Source organism: Engystomops pustulosus, chromosome 5 (assembly GCF_040894005.1).
Source record: "Engystomops pustulosus chromosome 5, aEngPut4.maternal, whole genome shotgun sequence".
NCBI classification, from domain to species: Eukaryota; Metazoa; Chordata; class Amphibia; order Anura; family Leptodactylidae; genus Engystomops; species Engystomops pustulosus.
Window position 1 is genome coordinate 158408468 of NC_092415.1, and position 16388 is coordinate 158424855.

The 16388-nt window shown below is 36.1% G+C and overlaps 1 protein-coding gene across 3 annotated transcripts in view; it reads left to right on the forward strand.

The window, feature by feature from the left end:
* GADL1 (glutamate decarboxylase like 1) overlaps positions 1-16388 on the forward strand; it is a 187157-nt gene that overhangs the window by 90885 nt on the left and 79884 nt on the right. For all 3 annotated transcript variants that reach the window (XM_072153577.1, XM_072153576.1, XM_072153578.1), the window contains 4 exons: positions 2112-2166; positions 4295-4411; positions 4831-4895; positions 4976-5057. In XM_072153577.1, coding sequence (XP_072009678.1) covers positions 2112-2166; positions 4295-4411; positions 4831-4895; positions 4976-5057 — 319 coding nt within the window. The remainder of the gene's footprint in view (positions 1-2111; positions 2167-4294; positions 4412-4830; positions 4896-4975; positions 5058-16388) is intronic.

The window sequence follows — 16388 nt, forward strand, 5'->3', positions numbered from 1 at the left end:
CTAATTACTCTATCTCAGACATTAGCTAGAGACTGTTTAATAAGAAATCAATTAATGAACCTTTCACAACTTCATGCAGATGATAATCTTATTTGAATTGTCAGATTGAATTATTCCTTAGTCATATGTTTACAATATATTTGGAAAGTTACAGACCGGAGGTATAGTAGAGGGTGGAATTTATTAAGATTGACGTGTTAAACACCAGTCACCATGCCGGTGCACAGCATCCCGAATCTACTAAGCGGCTACGGCTCTGGGTCATTACATACAGCATTTAGTATATATATATATGTATATTTATTTATTTTTTAATCTTTTTATAATGTATATAATATACAATATTGGCAGCCTGGAGAACCTTCATTAAATGAATTTCTAGTAATATTATGTTGCCATCATTCACAACATAATATATGTTATTCCAGTTTAGCTGGTTTCGCCCATATAGTAATGTTTAGAAATGTTACATGGTAAAGCCCATAAAAAATTTGACATTTTATTTGAGTTTTGGAAGTTTTAATTGTACTCCTTGGTCTTTAGTTGTGTCACTACAATGCTGAAGGTATAGTTTTAAGATATTGCATGAATATTCATGTTTCCATTTTTTTCATCCATCCAAACAATAAAGACAGATCTGCCTTTTTTCTGTACAAACAACAATGGATCCCAAGGGAAACCCATTGACTCAAATAAGCTGACAATTATGGTACATTTATCAGGATTTTCTCCTCACGATGTTGTGACATATTGGGGCAGAATTACTCACCCGGCCCATTCGCGATCCAGCAGCGCGCTGCTGCGCTGAAAATCATCTGAACGCGCCAGAATACACCGAGCTGGACCAGGTGAAGGTAAGCGCTTCCCAAGCGACACATTTTCGGTTTTTAAATGCGGCGGTTTTTCCGAATACGTTGGGTTTTCATTCGGCCACGCCCCCCGATTTACGTTGCGTGCATGCCGGTGCCGATGCGCCAAAATCCGATCGCGTGCGCCAAAATCCCGGGGCAATTCAGGTACAATCGGCGCAAATCGGAAATATTCGGGTAACACGTTGGGAAAACGTGAATCGGGCCCTTAGTAAATGACCCCCATTCTCTTTTTTCCTCATGCAGTTGTGAACATTTTATTAATGATGGTTTTGGGTGTTTGATAATCTACCCTTTTTTTATTAGTATTTTCTCTAGCTCTACGACTATGATTGTTCAGTGACCTTCTGTACATAGGTTTCTGGTCATGGTAGTGTTTGCACATCTAATTGTTCTGTAGTGTTTAGTCTTGACATAACTGAGAGTTGGTGTGAGGGTCGTGTAGAGGTAAAAAGAAAAATCACAATTCCTTATTGTACCCTAGAAATTGCATCTTTTTCATGGCTTGTACGCCAGAAAACCGTACAAGCCATACATTTCCACAAACCTAAGATAAAGATGTAGAACTAATTAAAATAACAGATAATACACTGGAATGTGAACAATGAATCTAAAAATAACTTGTCTTATACAGGTTTTAGACAGTTTCCAAACTCTTTTATTACAATTTAGTAAAAAAGTGCATAATCTAACGAAAAGGCGTGTCTTTACGAGGAAGTGTGCAGTCATGAAGTGATAAACTAAGCCAACAATTATGACTTGCAAAGTTCTGAGTCTTCAACACAGATGTATCATCCAGCATAAATCTGGAACAGCATAAGGTTGTAAATTAAATTTACACCTTGAGTAATTCAGCCCCACTGTGATTGTGTGTAGTTAGGCTTCAAAATGATTCTTTTCAATGCTTTGTAGGCTTTATCATCAATAAAGTTCCTATTTTATATGATCTTTATAAACTTCTGACTTTTTTATATTTTCTGTGATGATTTTGTACACCCAAGTACAAATATAGTTTTCATTTTTGATTTTGGAGCCTTCTTTTATGATTTACAGCTATCATCTTTACATATTTGTGATTGTCTTTTATGACCTTTTTTTATTATTTTGGCTTTTGTTTACTGTAGTACAAAAATAATTTACCTTCATTGCTATTGTGCTATATTCTTTTTAAGATTATGTTGTGTTTACATCTATTTCTATTGGGCATTTGTTCATTTGTGTTATACTTTTGTTTTTATCTAGAGGAAAAATGATACCCGAAGACTTGGAAATACAAGTGCAGAAAGCAAAAGAAGAAGTAAGTTAAAAAATAACAGTTATATATTATTGAGCTAAAAAATTTATAACTTGCAATAAACTCTCCCAATTCTCCCAAGGTCCCAATTCTCACCCTAACATTTGATGTGCACAGCTGAAATATCATTAGTAAGAATACAAAACAGACATCTTTTTTACCCTAATCTCTATACAGGCAGTCCCCGGGTTACATACAAAATAGGGTCTGTAGGTTTGTTCTTAAGTTGAATTTGTATGTAAGTCGGAACTGTATATTTTATCATTATAAACCCAGCCAGACCTTTTTTGGTCTCTGTGACAATTGGATTTTAAAAATGTTGGGTTGTCATAAGAACCAGAATTAACAATAAAGCTTCATTACAGACACCTTTGATAACTGTTACAGCTGATTATTGTAGCCTAGGGCTAAAGTACAGTAAATTACCAACATACAGAGGTCCGTTTGTAACTAGAGGTCGTATGTAAGTCGAGTGTTCTTAAGTAGGGGACCGCCTGTATTCAAAATAAGATGTGCAAAAACTAAATCCGTGTGTCTGGAGTCCGATGGAGCATGAAGAAAGTGTGCAAAAGAGTGTAAAAACAAAACTGGTTCAATGCCAGAGAAATGGTGTGCAACCGTGTTATATCAGCCCCATAGAGATTTTTTTTATTATGGATTGAAAATAATCAGGCAAAAGTTGTGACATATAATAGACTACTGTATACTTATATATTCACATGCATTTCGGTTTTGACGCACGCTACAGAATATTTCTCCACCAATAAAATGTACAAAAACTCATAATAAACAAATAAAACTGTCTTAAACCCCTTAAGAACCAGGCCCTTTTTCGTTTTTTGCGTTTTTATTTTTCACTCCCCACCTTCAAAAATATATAAGTTTTTTATTTTTTCATGTAAAGAGCTTTGTGATGGCTTGTTTTCTGCATAATAAATTGCAGTTCATATTGATGGTATTTATTATTCCATGCCGTGTACTGGGAAGCGGGAAAAAAATTCCACATGAAGTGAAAATGATGAAATAACACATTTGCTCCATTTTTTTTGTGGGCTTGAATTTTATAGCTTTCATTGAGCTCCCCAAATGACATGTCTACTTCATTCTTTGAATTAGTACAATCATGGAGATAACAAATTTATATAGGTTTTATAATGTTTCCATACATTTCCAAAAATGAAAACCTCCTCTACAAAAAATAAATTCTTCATTTTGCCATATTCTGGCGCTAATAACTTTGGTGTACAGAGCTATGGGTGGAGTCACTTTTGTGACTTTTGATGATGTTTTCAATGCTACCATTTTTAGGTCTGTGTGACCTTTTGATTACTTTTATATAATTTTAAATATTTTTTATAAAATGGCAAAAACTTGCCATTTGCGAATGTGGGCACTATTTTCTGTTACAGGGTTAAATGCAGTGAAAAACCATGTATATATATATATATATATATATATATATATATATATATATATACGTTTAAGTTATTATATATTTTAACCTTTTTTTATTTTTATTTTTTCTATTTTTAGACCCCCTAGGGTACTTTAAACCTAGGTTGTCTGATTGATCCTACCATATACTGCCATACTACTCATACATCACAATGTGCAATTAGCACAATTAGCTATGCCAGCAGCGAGCAAAGGGTTGACAACCGTGATCGTTGTTAGCTTTATTGTGAAGCAAACACCTGGGGAGTGTAAAGAGGGCTCAACCTGTGAGCCCGCTTTATACTCCCCCCTACTCAACAGGATGTACAGAAAGGTCTTTTTGCGTTATGTGGTTAATAGGGATGAGTAGACTCAACATGGCTTCATTAAGAATGTAGAGTGAAGCACAGAGGTTTTTGCTAGTCTATTGCTAGATTGTATTTTAGGAAGTTGGAGTCACCTACAAAATCTGCAGAAAGTTTAAAGCATCTTGTAAGATTCTAAAAAATCCCAATTGCTGTCCCAAGCAATCTATATTCTCAGATGTGATAGCTGGGGTCAATGATTGGCTTAAGTGTCTTGCAACATAATCACTATCATAATCAACGAAAAATAAGTAAAAGTAAACAAATATACATCTTTGCATGTCTTCTGAGATGAAAATGTATAATATATTTTTTTTTTTACATTTTTGCAGGGAGCTGTGCCATTCCTTGTTGCTGCCACATCTGGCACCACAGTGTTAGGAGCTTTTGATCCCTTGGATGGTATTGCAGATATCTGTGAGAAGTATAATCTTTGGTTTCATGTTGATGTAAGTTAGTAGAAGGTTTGTTAGGAACCATTCCTATTAAAAGAGAGTAAATCCAGATTTATAAAACATTTGTCATACATGTCTAATGTAAAGCATGGCAAAACGTCTACTATTGGGATACAGTAGGGTATTGGGATTTCTAGGAGACATACTATATTAGAGAAAGGGATGGATCTGATACTGTTTAAACATTTCAGATTAATGGATAAAGTAAATAGATGCAAAAAATGGATTTATGTGGAGAAAACTGTGCAATTGTATCGGTAGCCTAAACCATAATAGAAATAGCTAACTAAATAACTAAAATAGATATAAAGTCTCAGTTCCTCCTGCGCAGCCCGATACATCAAGAGGCTCCAGTTAGTTATTATTTATGTATAAATTTTATTCTATTTTCAAATTGTATGAATATTTTTTAGGGATCTTGGGGAGGATCAGCACTTTTGTCTCGAAAATACAGAAAACTGCTACATGGTATCAGCAGGTTTGTAAAGATTTTTATTCTCGAGAAAATGCAGTTGAGTGAAAATGTTTTTGAAAATATCAATATCTATTTTCAAATAGGGCTGATTCAGTAGCGTGGAATCCTCATAAAATGTTAATGGCTGGGATACAGTGCTGTGCCCTTCTGGTGAAAGACAATACAGTAAGTCTAATGTTATTAAGGTTAATAATGTTAAAGGGAAGCTGTCACCACTGTTTGAAAAAATAAGTTGCGGCAGGTTCCCTTAGAGCCCTTATAGCATAACTGCAACCTTTCTTCATCTAATAAAATCTCTGCTCAGAAAAGGAAAAAATTAACATTGATTCTTTGCCTGGTATCTAGGCAGAGAGCCCAGCGAGTCGAGGTGGGTGTATACATATGTGCGAGTCTGAGTCTTGCTTACACCTACTTTCCCTACGTCATCTGGCTGTTGTATGACGTAGGGAAAGGAGGTGTGAACAAGCTGCCAGACTCGCACTTATGTATACGCCCACCTCGACTCGCTGGGCTCTTTGCCTGGATACCAGGCAGAGAATCAATGTAAATTGTTTCCTTTTCTGTGCAGAGATTTTATTAGATGAAGAAAGGTTTTCCTTATGTTATAATGGCTCTATGGGAACCTGCCCGCAACTTAATTTTTAAACAATGGTGACAGGTTTCCCTTTAATGGAAAAAAAACAAAAAAAAAATTAAACTGAACACTTTTATTTTGTTACACTGTATGCCAATGTTATTACAGGTTGAGAAGACCTTAGGTTTGGGTCTGGGATTCAAGTGGGAAAAATATTGCAAATTGACAACCATGGCTTTGATTGGTCAGGAGAAACATTATGGCTAGTAGGTAGGGACATCAATTTGCCAGATTCGCTGCATGTGCCTTGACCTGTTGCAGGCCATAGCTATAAGTACACACAGGAATTGTAACTAAATCACATCTTGTATCCCGGTATTCAGATGTACAAACCCTGATAAATACTCCCCATTATGTGACCTGTTATCTCATATAGTTCACTACAATTGTGAACTATCCAGATCATGTGATTTTTTTGCTTATGGCACTTGTGCAAACCCAATTAAAAATGTCAAGTCTCCTAAATATATTTGGCAATGTTTACTTTGCTTTAGTAAGGCTTCTGAGTTTGTGAGATAAAAAGTTGCCTGTGGACAAGAAAAGCAATAGAAGAATAAAGCATCTTGAATTTTAGTTATTAAAATCCTTAAGTTTTTTCTTTTCATTCTTAATATTATTTTCTTTTTTTTTACTATTTTTATTTATTATTCAGAATAACAGTATATGAAATAGTGCATAACATAACATATCATCGTATCCAAAGTTAATACATTAAAAACAAATGCAATACAATAATGATATAGCAACATGCAATCCTTTCTTTTTTATTCTAATTACTACTTATATCCTTTATCATCCCGCCCCCCATCACAACCCCACCCCCATACAAAAAAAACAACTCCTCTCTTTCCTCTAACTCCCCACACCCACCAGCAATAATATCTCCTCCATACAAAGTTAAGAGATGTCTAAAATTACCATTTTTCCCTAAATTTGTTAATATCATTATGTCCCCTTTTAATTTTAGAGAAACAGTCGACCAATATACAGCGGTTAACCAACTTTTTGCACATCATAATTGGTGCATTTCTTGATGTCTAATACAAAATCTGGCAATTTTTTTTTTTTAACCACAAATCCCCATCCCTGTTCTACATCCTTCTCTTCCATCACTCCCTAGATACAGGTTTTAAAATAATATAATTCTACTATATTTATACATTTTTTATACATTTACTCCTCTTTTCTTTCTTAAAAGGGTCTTATCTTGGAACAATACCTTAGTAGGTGAATATCATCTGCTTTTTCCAACCCACATCTATTACATATAACCACAGTGGAGGTAAACTAATCGATGGATCGGTTAACATCCCTTTACATAGATCCCATAGATGATCTTCCACTACCCCTATCTCTTCTATCCATCCATTCATAATTCTTATTTTGTTTTCATGACCTAGCTTTTCATTCCAATACCTCAATTATTTCTTACTACTAAACTTAACACCTATAGAGGGTCTCATTAGGGCTAACATTTGGGGTAACACTTTAAAACAAATTATTAGGTCCGCCTATTGCATTCCACCAATAAGCAAACTGAAAATAAGTGAAATACCAGGTATCTACAATTACGTATTCTCCCCATATTTTCTGAAAGCACTTAAATGCTCAATTATTGCTCCATTATTGAATAACTGATAAACATACTTAATCACTTTCTCTATCCATGGTCTTACATTAATATCTGGCACCTGCCGTCTCCTATTACCCCATCTCCAATTCCCATATACCCATAATCAATTTTAATGTGGGCCATTCTCTCTCTCTTTTTTTTTTTTCCAAATACATATTTCAAGAATATCCCATTAATTAATATAATCAAATTTATCTGTGCCCATTTATCTCAAACAATGATGTACTTATCCTGGAACGCCACATAATCAACTCACATAGGATTGCCTGAGAATCCCGATCTTAAGCCTAGGTTGTTTCCCTCACCACACTAAATCCAAGAAAAGACTGTCTTTTATCTTAAATATTTTTAAAGGAATAAGAACCGGGGAGGCATGCAGTCTATGTAACAATTTTGGAACCAACAACATCTTAATAAGGACTATTCTTCCTAGCATATTAAGTGGTCATTTTTTTCCATATTTGTATGTTTTTTTTCTCAAAAGATCTATGACTGGTATGGTATTTAACTAAATATATGCTGAAATATCTAAAGAAACATTAATTGCCAAGTTTTAACACTACTTCTCTCTACTAAGACCTTACTTTCCCTAGGAGATTCTTACATTTTATCTATGGGTAAACAGACCAATTTATGCCAATTAATACTCAGACCAGAAAAACCACCATAGTGCCTCAAATACTCTATTTATAGAATCATGGGATCCCAGATGTAATAAAACATTGTCGGCATACTGAGAGATTTTCTCATTTAAACACCACAATTAAAAAAACTTGTCTAATTTTATGAGCCAAAGCTCCATGGCTATAGAAAATAATAGGGGGTGAAAAGGATATTCTCTTGTATACCACTCTGTTGGAACCCCATAATTACAGGATCTTGTCTAATTTTACAAGCCAATAGCTCCATGGCTATAGAAAATAATAGGAATTCAGAATTCAGTGCCTGCTGGATCCTTCTTCCATCACAGCATGCCCTGACAGATGCACTAAACTCTGTAATGTATATGTTCTAGAACATTGTACAGTATGTTCTCGACAAAGCAAAATAGCAGAAATCTCTTGTTCAAGTACAACTCTGGAAAAAAATTAAAATGTGAAAAAAACATGAAAAATGTTTTTTTTTTATAAAAAAAGGAAAAAGAAGTACCAAAACACCACTATATCACTTTAAAATAAAATAAAGCAGTAAAAAATAAAGACAAAAGGGGATATTTATCATAAGCTGGTGCTCATGCAGTCCCGCCACTGCATTTTCACAGCGTGATAAAGCAAGAGGTTTCAGCCTCAGCAGTTAATAAAAAGAACATAATAAAATTCTGCTGCATAGGGTTAAAACTACACTTACTCTGGATTAGCTACCATTAATTTGAATTAATACTAAGATGCAGTGACTCAGTTGCGCCATCACACCGAGAATGGAGCTGCATGGTTCCTGTTCCATCCTCTATTTATTAGCTCCTGAATTATGTCATGTTGGACACCCACAAATTGCACTTAGATACATCATATTCTATTTTTAGCCTGGAAAACCTTTGTAAAAGTAGCTTGTGTGGACATCCTAAAAACGGTCAACATTAGTGATGAGAGGACCTGTTAAAATTCAGATTCGGCCAACTTCAGCTGAAGCCAAATTTTTAAATGCTGTTCAGGTCGAGGTTCGGGTAGCTGGCACCAAAGTCACCAGTGGCAATTAAATAAAAGTGACCTCAGATGCATCTGCACTAACAGCGCTGGCGGTACTGTGTGGTGCCATTTTGGGGATGACATCAAGTTAGTGCTGGTGTAAGTGATTCAAAAGCTGCTGCATTTAAAGAGTTAATGTCTAAGATCAAATGGCAAAGGGGTTAAGCCAAATCAGACACTGGCCTTGTCCTGAACTTCTAATGAAGTTCTGGATCTGATCTGGAGAAGCCAAACTCGCAAAGTTTGGTATGCACCTGAACTTCATGGTCTGGATCCACTCAGCATTGATTGACAGCCATTTGGGCAACTGGCTCCAGACAAAAATGAACTTATTATATATCAGCTTCAGCAGAGCTGCTGTTACATAGTGTTACATTTGTTAATTTGTGTAAATACTTCCGGGGCCTTTTTTCTTAAGTCTGGACATTTGTGTGTTTCATTTCTTGTTTCAGGGTTTGGACTTGTTTGATTTATCTTAGAGGTTGATATATTAGACAGCTGAGTTTCTGGGATTTTGCGACTTTTTATTAAAACACGTCTCAAAAGTCTCAAAACTTTTCTGCAACACCATCTACCATCTACGTCTGGTTGGGACTGGAGTTTATTTGTAACTTTTTAATCACGATATGTGACTTTTTCATACATTCAAAAATGGATTTTAAAGATGCTCATATCTGGCGCTGGATTCCAATACTAATTTTGCTAGGTGAGAGGAAAAGCCACACATTTAAATTCAAATCAAATGTGCCCTAAAAATGTGCAAAAATAAGAGAAAAAAAAGAGAAAATTCTAAGATAAATGACGCCATTTGTGTTTTCTATACAAGTTGGTAAATTCATTTACTGTAAGTTTGTTCCCAGTGATAAATCGTCCAATCACAGTCTAGTATATCGCTATTCAGAATTACCAGGTTCATAAATCAACTTCAAATTTGTGTGAATAGTTTCTCGCATGCTTTTGTATCATTGCCTTCTTATCATGACAGTGTTGTATAAATATCATTGTTTAGGACCTGATGACAATTACATATTTCCCTGCCACCCATATCTGCATAATAAGCCCTTGTCTAGCATCTAACTGACTGGCACAGTACACCGTGGAACCCTTTAATTTTCATTTGCCACGTTGCTGCTCAGTTCCGCTGTCAGTCAGAGCCCTTCATAGTAACTTGTAATCTTCCATGTTTACCTATCCGTCTGATTTCTTACAATGAGACTGGATGTTTTTCAATTCTTTTATTATTCAGCCTCTTTTGACTTGTTATTAGCTAATGCAGAAAATAAATAGAATTGTCCATTAAAGCTAGTGGCTCGTATCATGCTTATTAAATCTTGCTCATTTAGCGCCTGAAATAGCTAACTGGAACGCTCTTACAATGATTGCGCCACTTGACCATTTGCTCTCTTCAACGTACATGTTAGCTATCATATACTTAACTACTCTGGCAATCACACCGTGGATTTTATTTTTAGCAGGCTGCAGCTTTCTTCCTCATAGGAACGCATGTAGCTTTGTTATGCCTTGATATATTTGCTCTTAAGCTGCACTGACACCAAGCATGCTGACTGCTCATTAGGCGTGTGATCAGCGTAAGAGATCGAGAAAGCTGCAGATGGCTGGGAAACGTAATAGCAGCTAGAAACATGCCGTATTATGACTTACTGCAATATCTTGTAGCCTCTACAGCTTTGTTAGCTAATATCACCCTTGTCTTTGGGTAAAGAGCACAATCACTCTGGGAAACTTGTGCCGAGGTTTAGATAGATTGGAACGGTTTCATTCTGACATGGTTCACTGCCTGCCTAAAATCCCAGGCTCTACGTGTACTGCTATCTATTCCTGCTTTTCAAAGTGCAAAGGAAAGAAAATATTATGTAAACTCCTCTTAAATATCATATTTTCCACAATGTTACATTTTTCTTTCTGCAAGTTGCCATTTATTATAAAAAATCTTTATTTTTTTAAAATATCTATTTTTTAAGTTTACCTTCTAATTTTGGTCCCTGATAATAGGAACTACTATTCCCCTTGGCTCTGTTAACATTATGTAGAAATATACTTTACAGCAGCATTATGGTCTTTAAGGAGGTTTTCAAAACATGCTCTTTGCACAAACATCTCAGCAGTGGATGTAATAACATGGTTTTTCCTCTATTGCTGTGGGCACGCATACCATCACCCCAGCACACAATTTGTCAGACAGGTTGAGTGACTGAAGGCATCTTTCTGCAGTGCAGGGTAGACCTGCTGCATTCTGCAATATTTCAGAGAAACACTTCATGGGCTTCCTGGGACTGAAGAAGGAGGAATAAGGTGCAAACAGGGGTGGATTATCAATGGAGCACATGTCCCACAATTCTTCTTGTTCAAGGGGACCTACAATGATAATTTAAATTTACCCTTACTTCTTTCAACAGTATTGGTGTCCTCAAGGTGCCAATATGAATGTAAGCTGTGGCAGAGCAGGGAGCTGAATAAGTTGCTGAAATAATTGCCCTGAGATAAATTTGCTTTGTGATAAATACATGGGTTCTGGCTATAGTTTAGGAACTCGGCTTCACCAAAAGTTCATCATCACTGCTGTGTTGGAATCCTGTCTATGATATAAATGAATTGAATTAGCAACTATCTATCTATCTATCTATCTATCACAATTTTGAAAACACAAAAATATTGGAAGAAGGAAATACAGGCATAGTGCATGGTGAGCACATGATGCGGCATATGGGCCTTTTATTGCGTGTCGGTGCCAACATGAAACAATAATAATTGGAGTGTTTGGAAATTCAGAGTATCAGATCAAAAAAGCCTTTTCCAAAAGTGGACATTTCAGGGTGGGCTATGATGGTCTCAGTGGTGGGAATTAAAAGTCTAAATTTTTACAAACTAATTTTCAAGTTTGGACCAGAGAATTTGAAGTTCCAGCCATGAAGAGGCCTCTAGATGGTGGTAGCACCACAAAGAGAGAGAATGAGCTGAATGTTCTGTATAACCTATTCTTAAATAGATATTACCTATTAGCCATCTACCTGCTATAGAACCCGCAATTCTAGATTGAAGCTACCACAGAAGGCAGGACCCCTAGTACACAACTAGAAGTACCAGGGTCGGAGCCTACAACAACCACTGAAGAATTACAGTAAATAGATTGGTAGATAAAACTTGCTTGATCCTCAAAGAGGGAATTCTTGTCATTTCAGCAACATATAAAGCAACATATAAAATACAACAGACATAACAATACATTCATTACAATACAACAACAATAACAACAACACCTACACTATTAGGTACTTGGAGTTAGCAAGGCCACAAATGCTCCTTATCATATAATGCAATTGCAAACTGTATAAATTTCCTATAACTTCCATACATATCTGCATCTGAATAAATTGCTCACTAAAGTGGCTTTTCCGAGCCATCAGCAATGGAAACAGTGGGTTAGTCTGGTTGTTTATGATTGGCTTGAATTTGGCTACACTCCGCGCACTGGACCGTAAAAAATAGATCCTGCTATCACAGTTTCATAAAACATATGAAATATCCTATTATGAATCTCAAATGACCATAATTTCATTAAAAGATATGATTTTGACATACCCCTTTTAAACATTTTACCCTCCAATATAACTCCCTATACAATTCAACTCCTAGGTATTTATAGTTCTCTACCCCCTCCACTCTAGTTGCATTTATAGATATTGTCCCAGTAGTAGTATTATCCTTGCGAAAAGTTACAACCGTCTCCTTTGTTTTAGTTACATTTAAAAGTAGTTTATTTTTAGCACTCCTGATCACAAAGACCTTACTGATCCCATTTTACTCCTCCCCTCCATCCCCCGCAACATTACCCAGCACAACTGTATCATCTGAAAACCATTGCAGATGACAGTTTGATGAGTTATAAGTAAAGTCGGCTGAACATAGGGAAAAAAGGAAGGGTGATAATACTGTTCACTGTGGGGGTCCAACATTACTGACAACCATTTCAGAGACACAACTCCCCATATGTACAAACTGTGGGCTTCATTTAGGTAGTATATTATCTATTTAATTAAGTTAGTCTCTACCCTCATAACTTTTAACTTTGAACATAAAATTGAAGGTCGTACATAAGTAAAAGCACTTGAAAAATCACTCCCCAACCTCAAGAATATGTCCATACCATGAGATAAATAATTGCATCCTCCACACCCACTTTGTTTCTGCAGGCAAACAGCAAGTCGTCTGAAAAGGGGCCAGTCACTATTCTTAGATGACACAAGATCAGTCTTTCTAATGTCTTCATGACATGAGATGATATAACAATAGGTTGGTAATCATCCGGCTTAACCACCAGAGACTTCTTAGGCACCGGAAGAATATAAGGAAACCTTCCAGATCCTAGGAATACATGATTCCAGTAAACTGCAGTTAAACAACTCACATACAATACCCCTTAACTCTGAAGCACAGACTTTCAGTACTCGTGGATGGATTCCATCCGGTCCACAAGGCTTTTGATAATTAATTTTTTTCAACTGTCCCTCCACCTCAATACTGTTATACTCGGAAAGTAGACCAGACCCTATGTCTGACAAGACCACGTTATTGTACTAATCTGTAATATCCACCACTTCTTCACTACAACATCTTCACTAAACCTATTAAAGTGTCTATTAAGTGAGTTTACTAGATCATAACTGCCATCCTCCATATCCATCCCCTTGTTCATGCCACAAATCTTTTTTAATCCTTGCCAGACCTCTCTACTTCGTTTTTTCACTAGTTTCCTCTCCATCTATCCATATAGTTGTTATTGCTCCATAGGCCATACTACAGAGAGAACTTATTAAGCCCCTGGAGATGAGGACTACTACTGAGCCTCAATAAAAAAAAAATAATATTGGCCCCTTTTACTTAAAGGGGTATTCCAGGAATATGAACGTCTGACACAAAAATTCATGATGATATAACTAAATGAATATAACAATACTCAATGTCATTAGACACAAAACGGAGCTTAAATAGTTTGACATTATGATTTACAAAGTTTATGACCTCTCTAAAGTAGGTGGAGTTATCACTAAGATGGCCACCACTGGATACTACAAGTTCCATGATCCTTTAGTTCTCAGTAACTCCTCCTACCACTTATGCTCTGCTAACAGTGATGATGTAACAGACTGTGCTGCTCTGTTACCATAGTAATGATATGTAACTGCCATCCCCACAACACTGACCATACTGGATGCACTGCAACCAACCGACTACAGCCAAACGTAGTGGTGATCACATGACCTGCCCAGGCAGCTACAGGACATGTGATGTGGACATGTGACCAGCAGCCATCTTCTGTCCTGCAACGGACCGCGCGGAGGAAATTAACGGACTGATTAAAGGGCCAGTAGCATTTTAATTCTTCATTACAGTCTATGTCAGCAGCATTTTCTGCTAAGGGGAGCAAAATTTTAAATAACAACTAATTACATATTAGCTTATATTTTGAGTGCCCATTTGTATATGAATTATGCTGATTCCTGGAAAACCCCTTTAAGCTATTTTTTCTAGATAGAAAACATCTGCATTATAAATGCAAATAGGGAACCCCAAATATGAAAAAAGGGAATGACAAACACTAACTATACCTAGCAAATTCTGCTAAATATTTATGCAAAATAACTGAATGCATACCAAAAGTTTTTACAAGTGTGAATGTTTTGGTCATACTACAGGCTTTGTAGAGAACAATATAGTAAAAGAATAAGGTTAATATTGTTGTAGAAAGTCAATTCCTGTAGAAATGGATCTTTTGTTGTCTGAGTTAGAGTTTTGCTTAAATACGATGAAATTATTTTATTTTATTGTAGAAAAATACCTGATTTGAAGGCAATCTGCTATTTTCTACCATTCCTTTTTATCCTGTAGTGTCAAGTGGAGCAGCACTTTACAGAGCTGTGGCTTTTACCTAATAGAGAATGTTACCTTTGTCTCTTCAACTTTTTATGACCACTGAGAAGAGGTTTCCTTTCTCTGTGCTTATTCACTTATTATTGTATGAACAGAAACTCTACCAGCAATGTTTATTCACTTATGTTATTGTCCACATCAGCACTCGATACACGTCAAACTACTTAAAACAATCAACCTTTGATGTGTTACAAGTATAAAAGCTATCTTTTCCCAAGTTAATTCTATGACGTAGTTGCTGCCTTTCTTGGTAGTTTTGACCAGAAAAATCCTTGTGGCAAGATGTCCACCACATTCAGCACATGTAGTATTGATGAACTGGAAGGTGATATCAGATGTGCAGTCATCTGGGTTAAAGTAACGAGTTGTAATGAACAAACCTGTTAAAACTCGGCCTAGTACAAATTTGGAAATTCTTTTTGGGTCTGAGTTCAGATACCGAACCCACACTCCAATCAGTAACACCCACAATTGTTGCTTGCACCGATTATGGGTGTTAACTGTTTTCATTTCACTGACAAAGTTGACAGCGGCAGTTAAGTTACAGAGGCTGCGCACGCCCCAGCACTAACATCATCATTATTGGGGAGCGGTGATCCTCCCCAAAATGGCGCCCCCCTGCTCCTTTGGCAGCTTAGTGCTGGCACACATAGCCATTTTGATTTAAAGAGTTAAAGATAGCTAAAGGGTAGTTGAGCCGAACCCACAGAACTTTGCGGTTTGGGTCCACTCAACACTAATAGCAAAAGAATATTTTGATGGTAATGTAAAGAAGATTGGGCACACATGGAAGCCCTAAAGCATATGATGGAAACATAGCATCAAGAATTTATACTGTAAAATATATCCAGAATATACACAGTTCAAGTATATTAATAAGAGATATTTTCAATGAAGTGTTTTTATCCATGTTTTATCTGTTGATTCAACAGATAGCGTACTGAAAAAGTGCGTAAAGCACATTATGGTGACAATATCCTTGTAACATAAAACGGCAGACCTGCTGCCTTGCTTTCAAAAAATAAATATCAATGTCAACGAAAAAATAAAAAATAAGAACAAATGTGAGATGCTGGATGACCTTATTCCATTCATATACTCTTGTAGGTATTTTCTTGGTCTTCATCTCTAAAATATCTAGCAATCACTTCAGTATATTTATTATTAAGTTGACACAAATATCCAGACATTTACAGCACACTCCAACTTGATTGTTAAACTTTTTTACTAGTGGAAAAAAATCGAAAACCAAATTTGAAATGCAGACACATAATCCACTACTCTGCCCTTGTCAATACATGTACTGACCTCTGCAAAAAGTTAGTCAAGCTTGTATCAAGAAATCTATTTCTCCAAAAGATGTGATTTGCTTCAGTAATCTCTTTACTTTCTTGAAAATTCATTTATGATTTTTTAAGAACTCTATAGTATACGGATAATGATTTTATGCAACTCCTCGGGGGATAATGTGGCATAATTCTTAAATTATTCCTGAAAGATTGCAGTCCACTCCATTCAAAATGTTTTAGACACAGTTTCAGGTCGTCCAACAATGGAAATTGGTGTAAGATGCAGTGGAGCAGGTTTATCAAAGG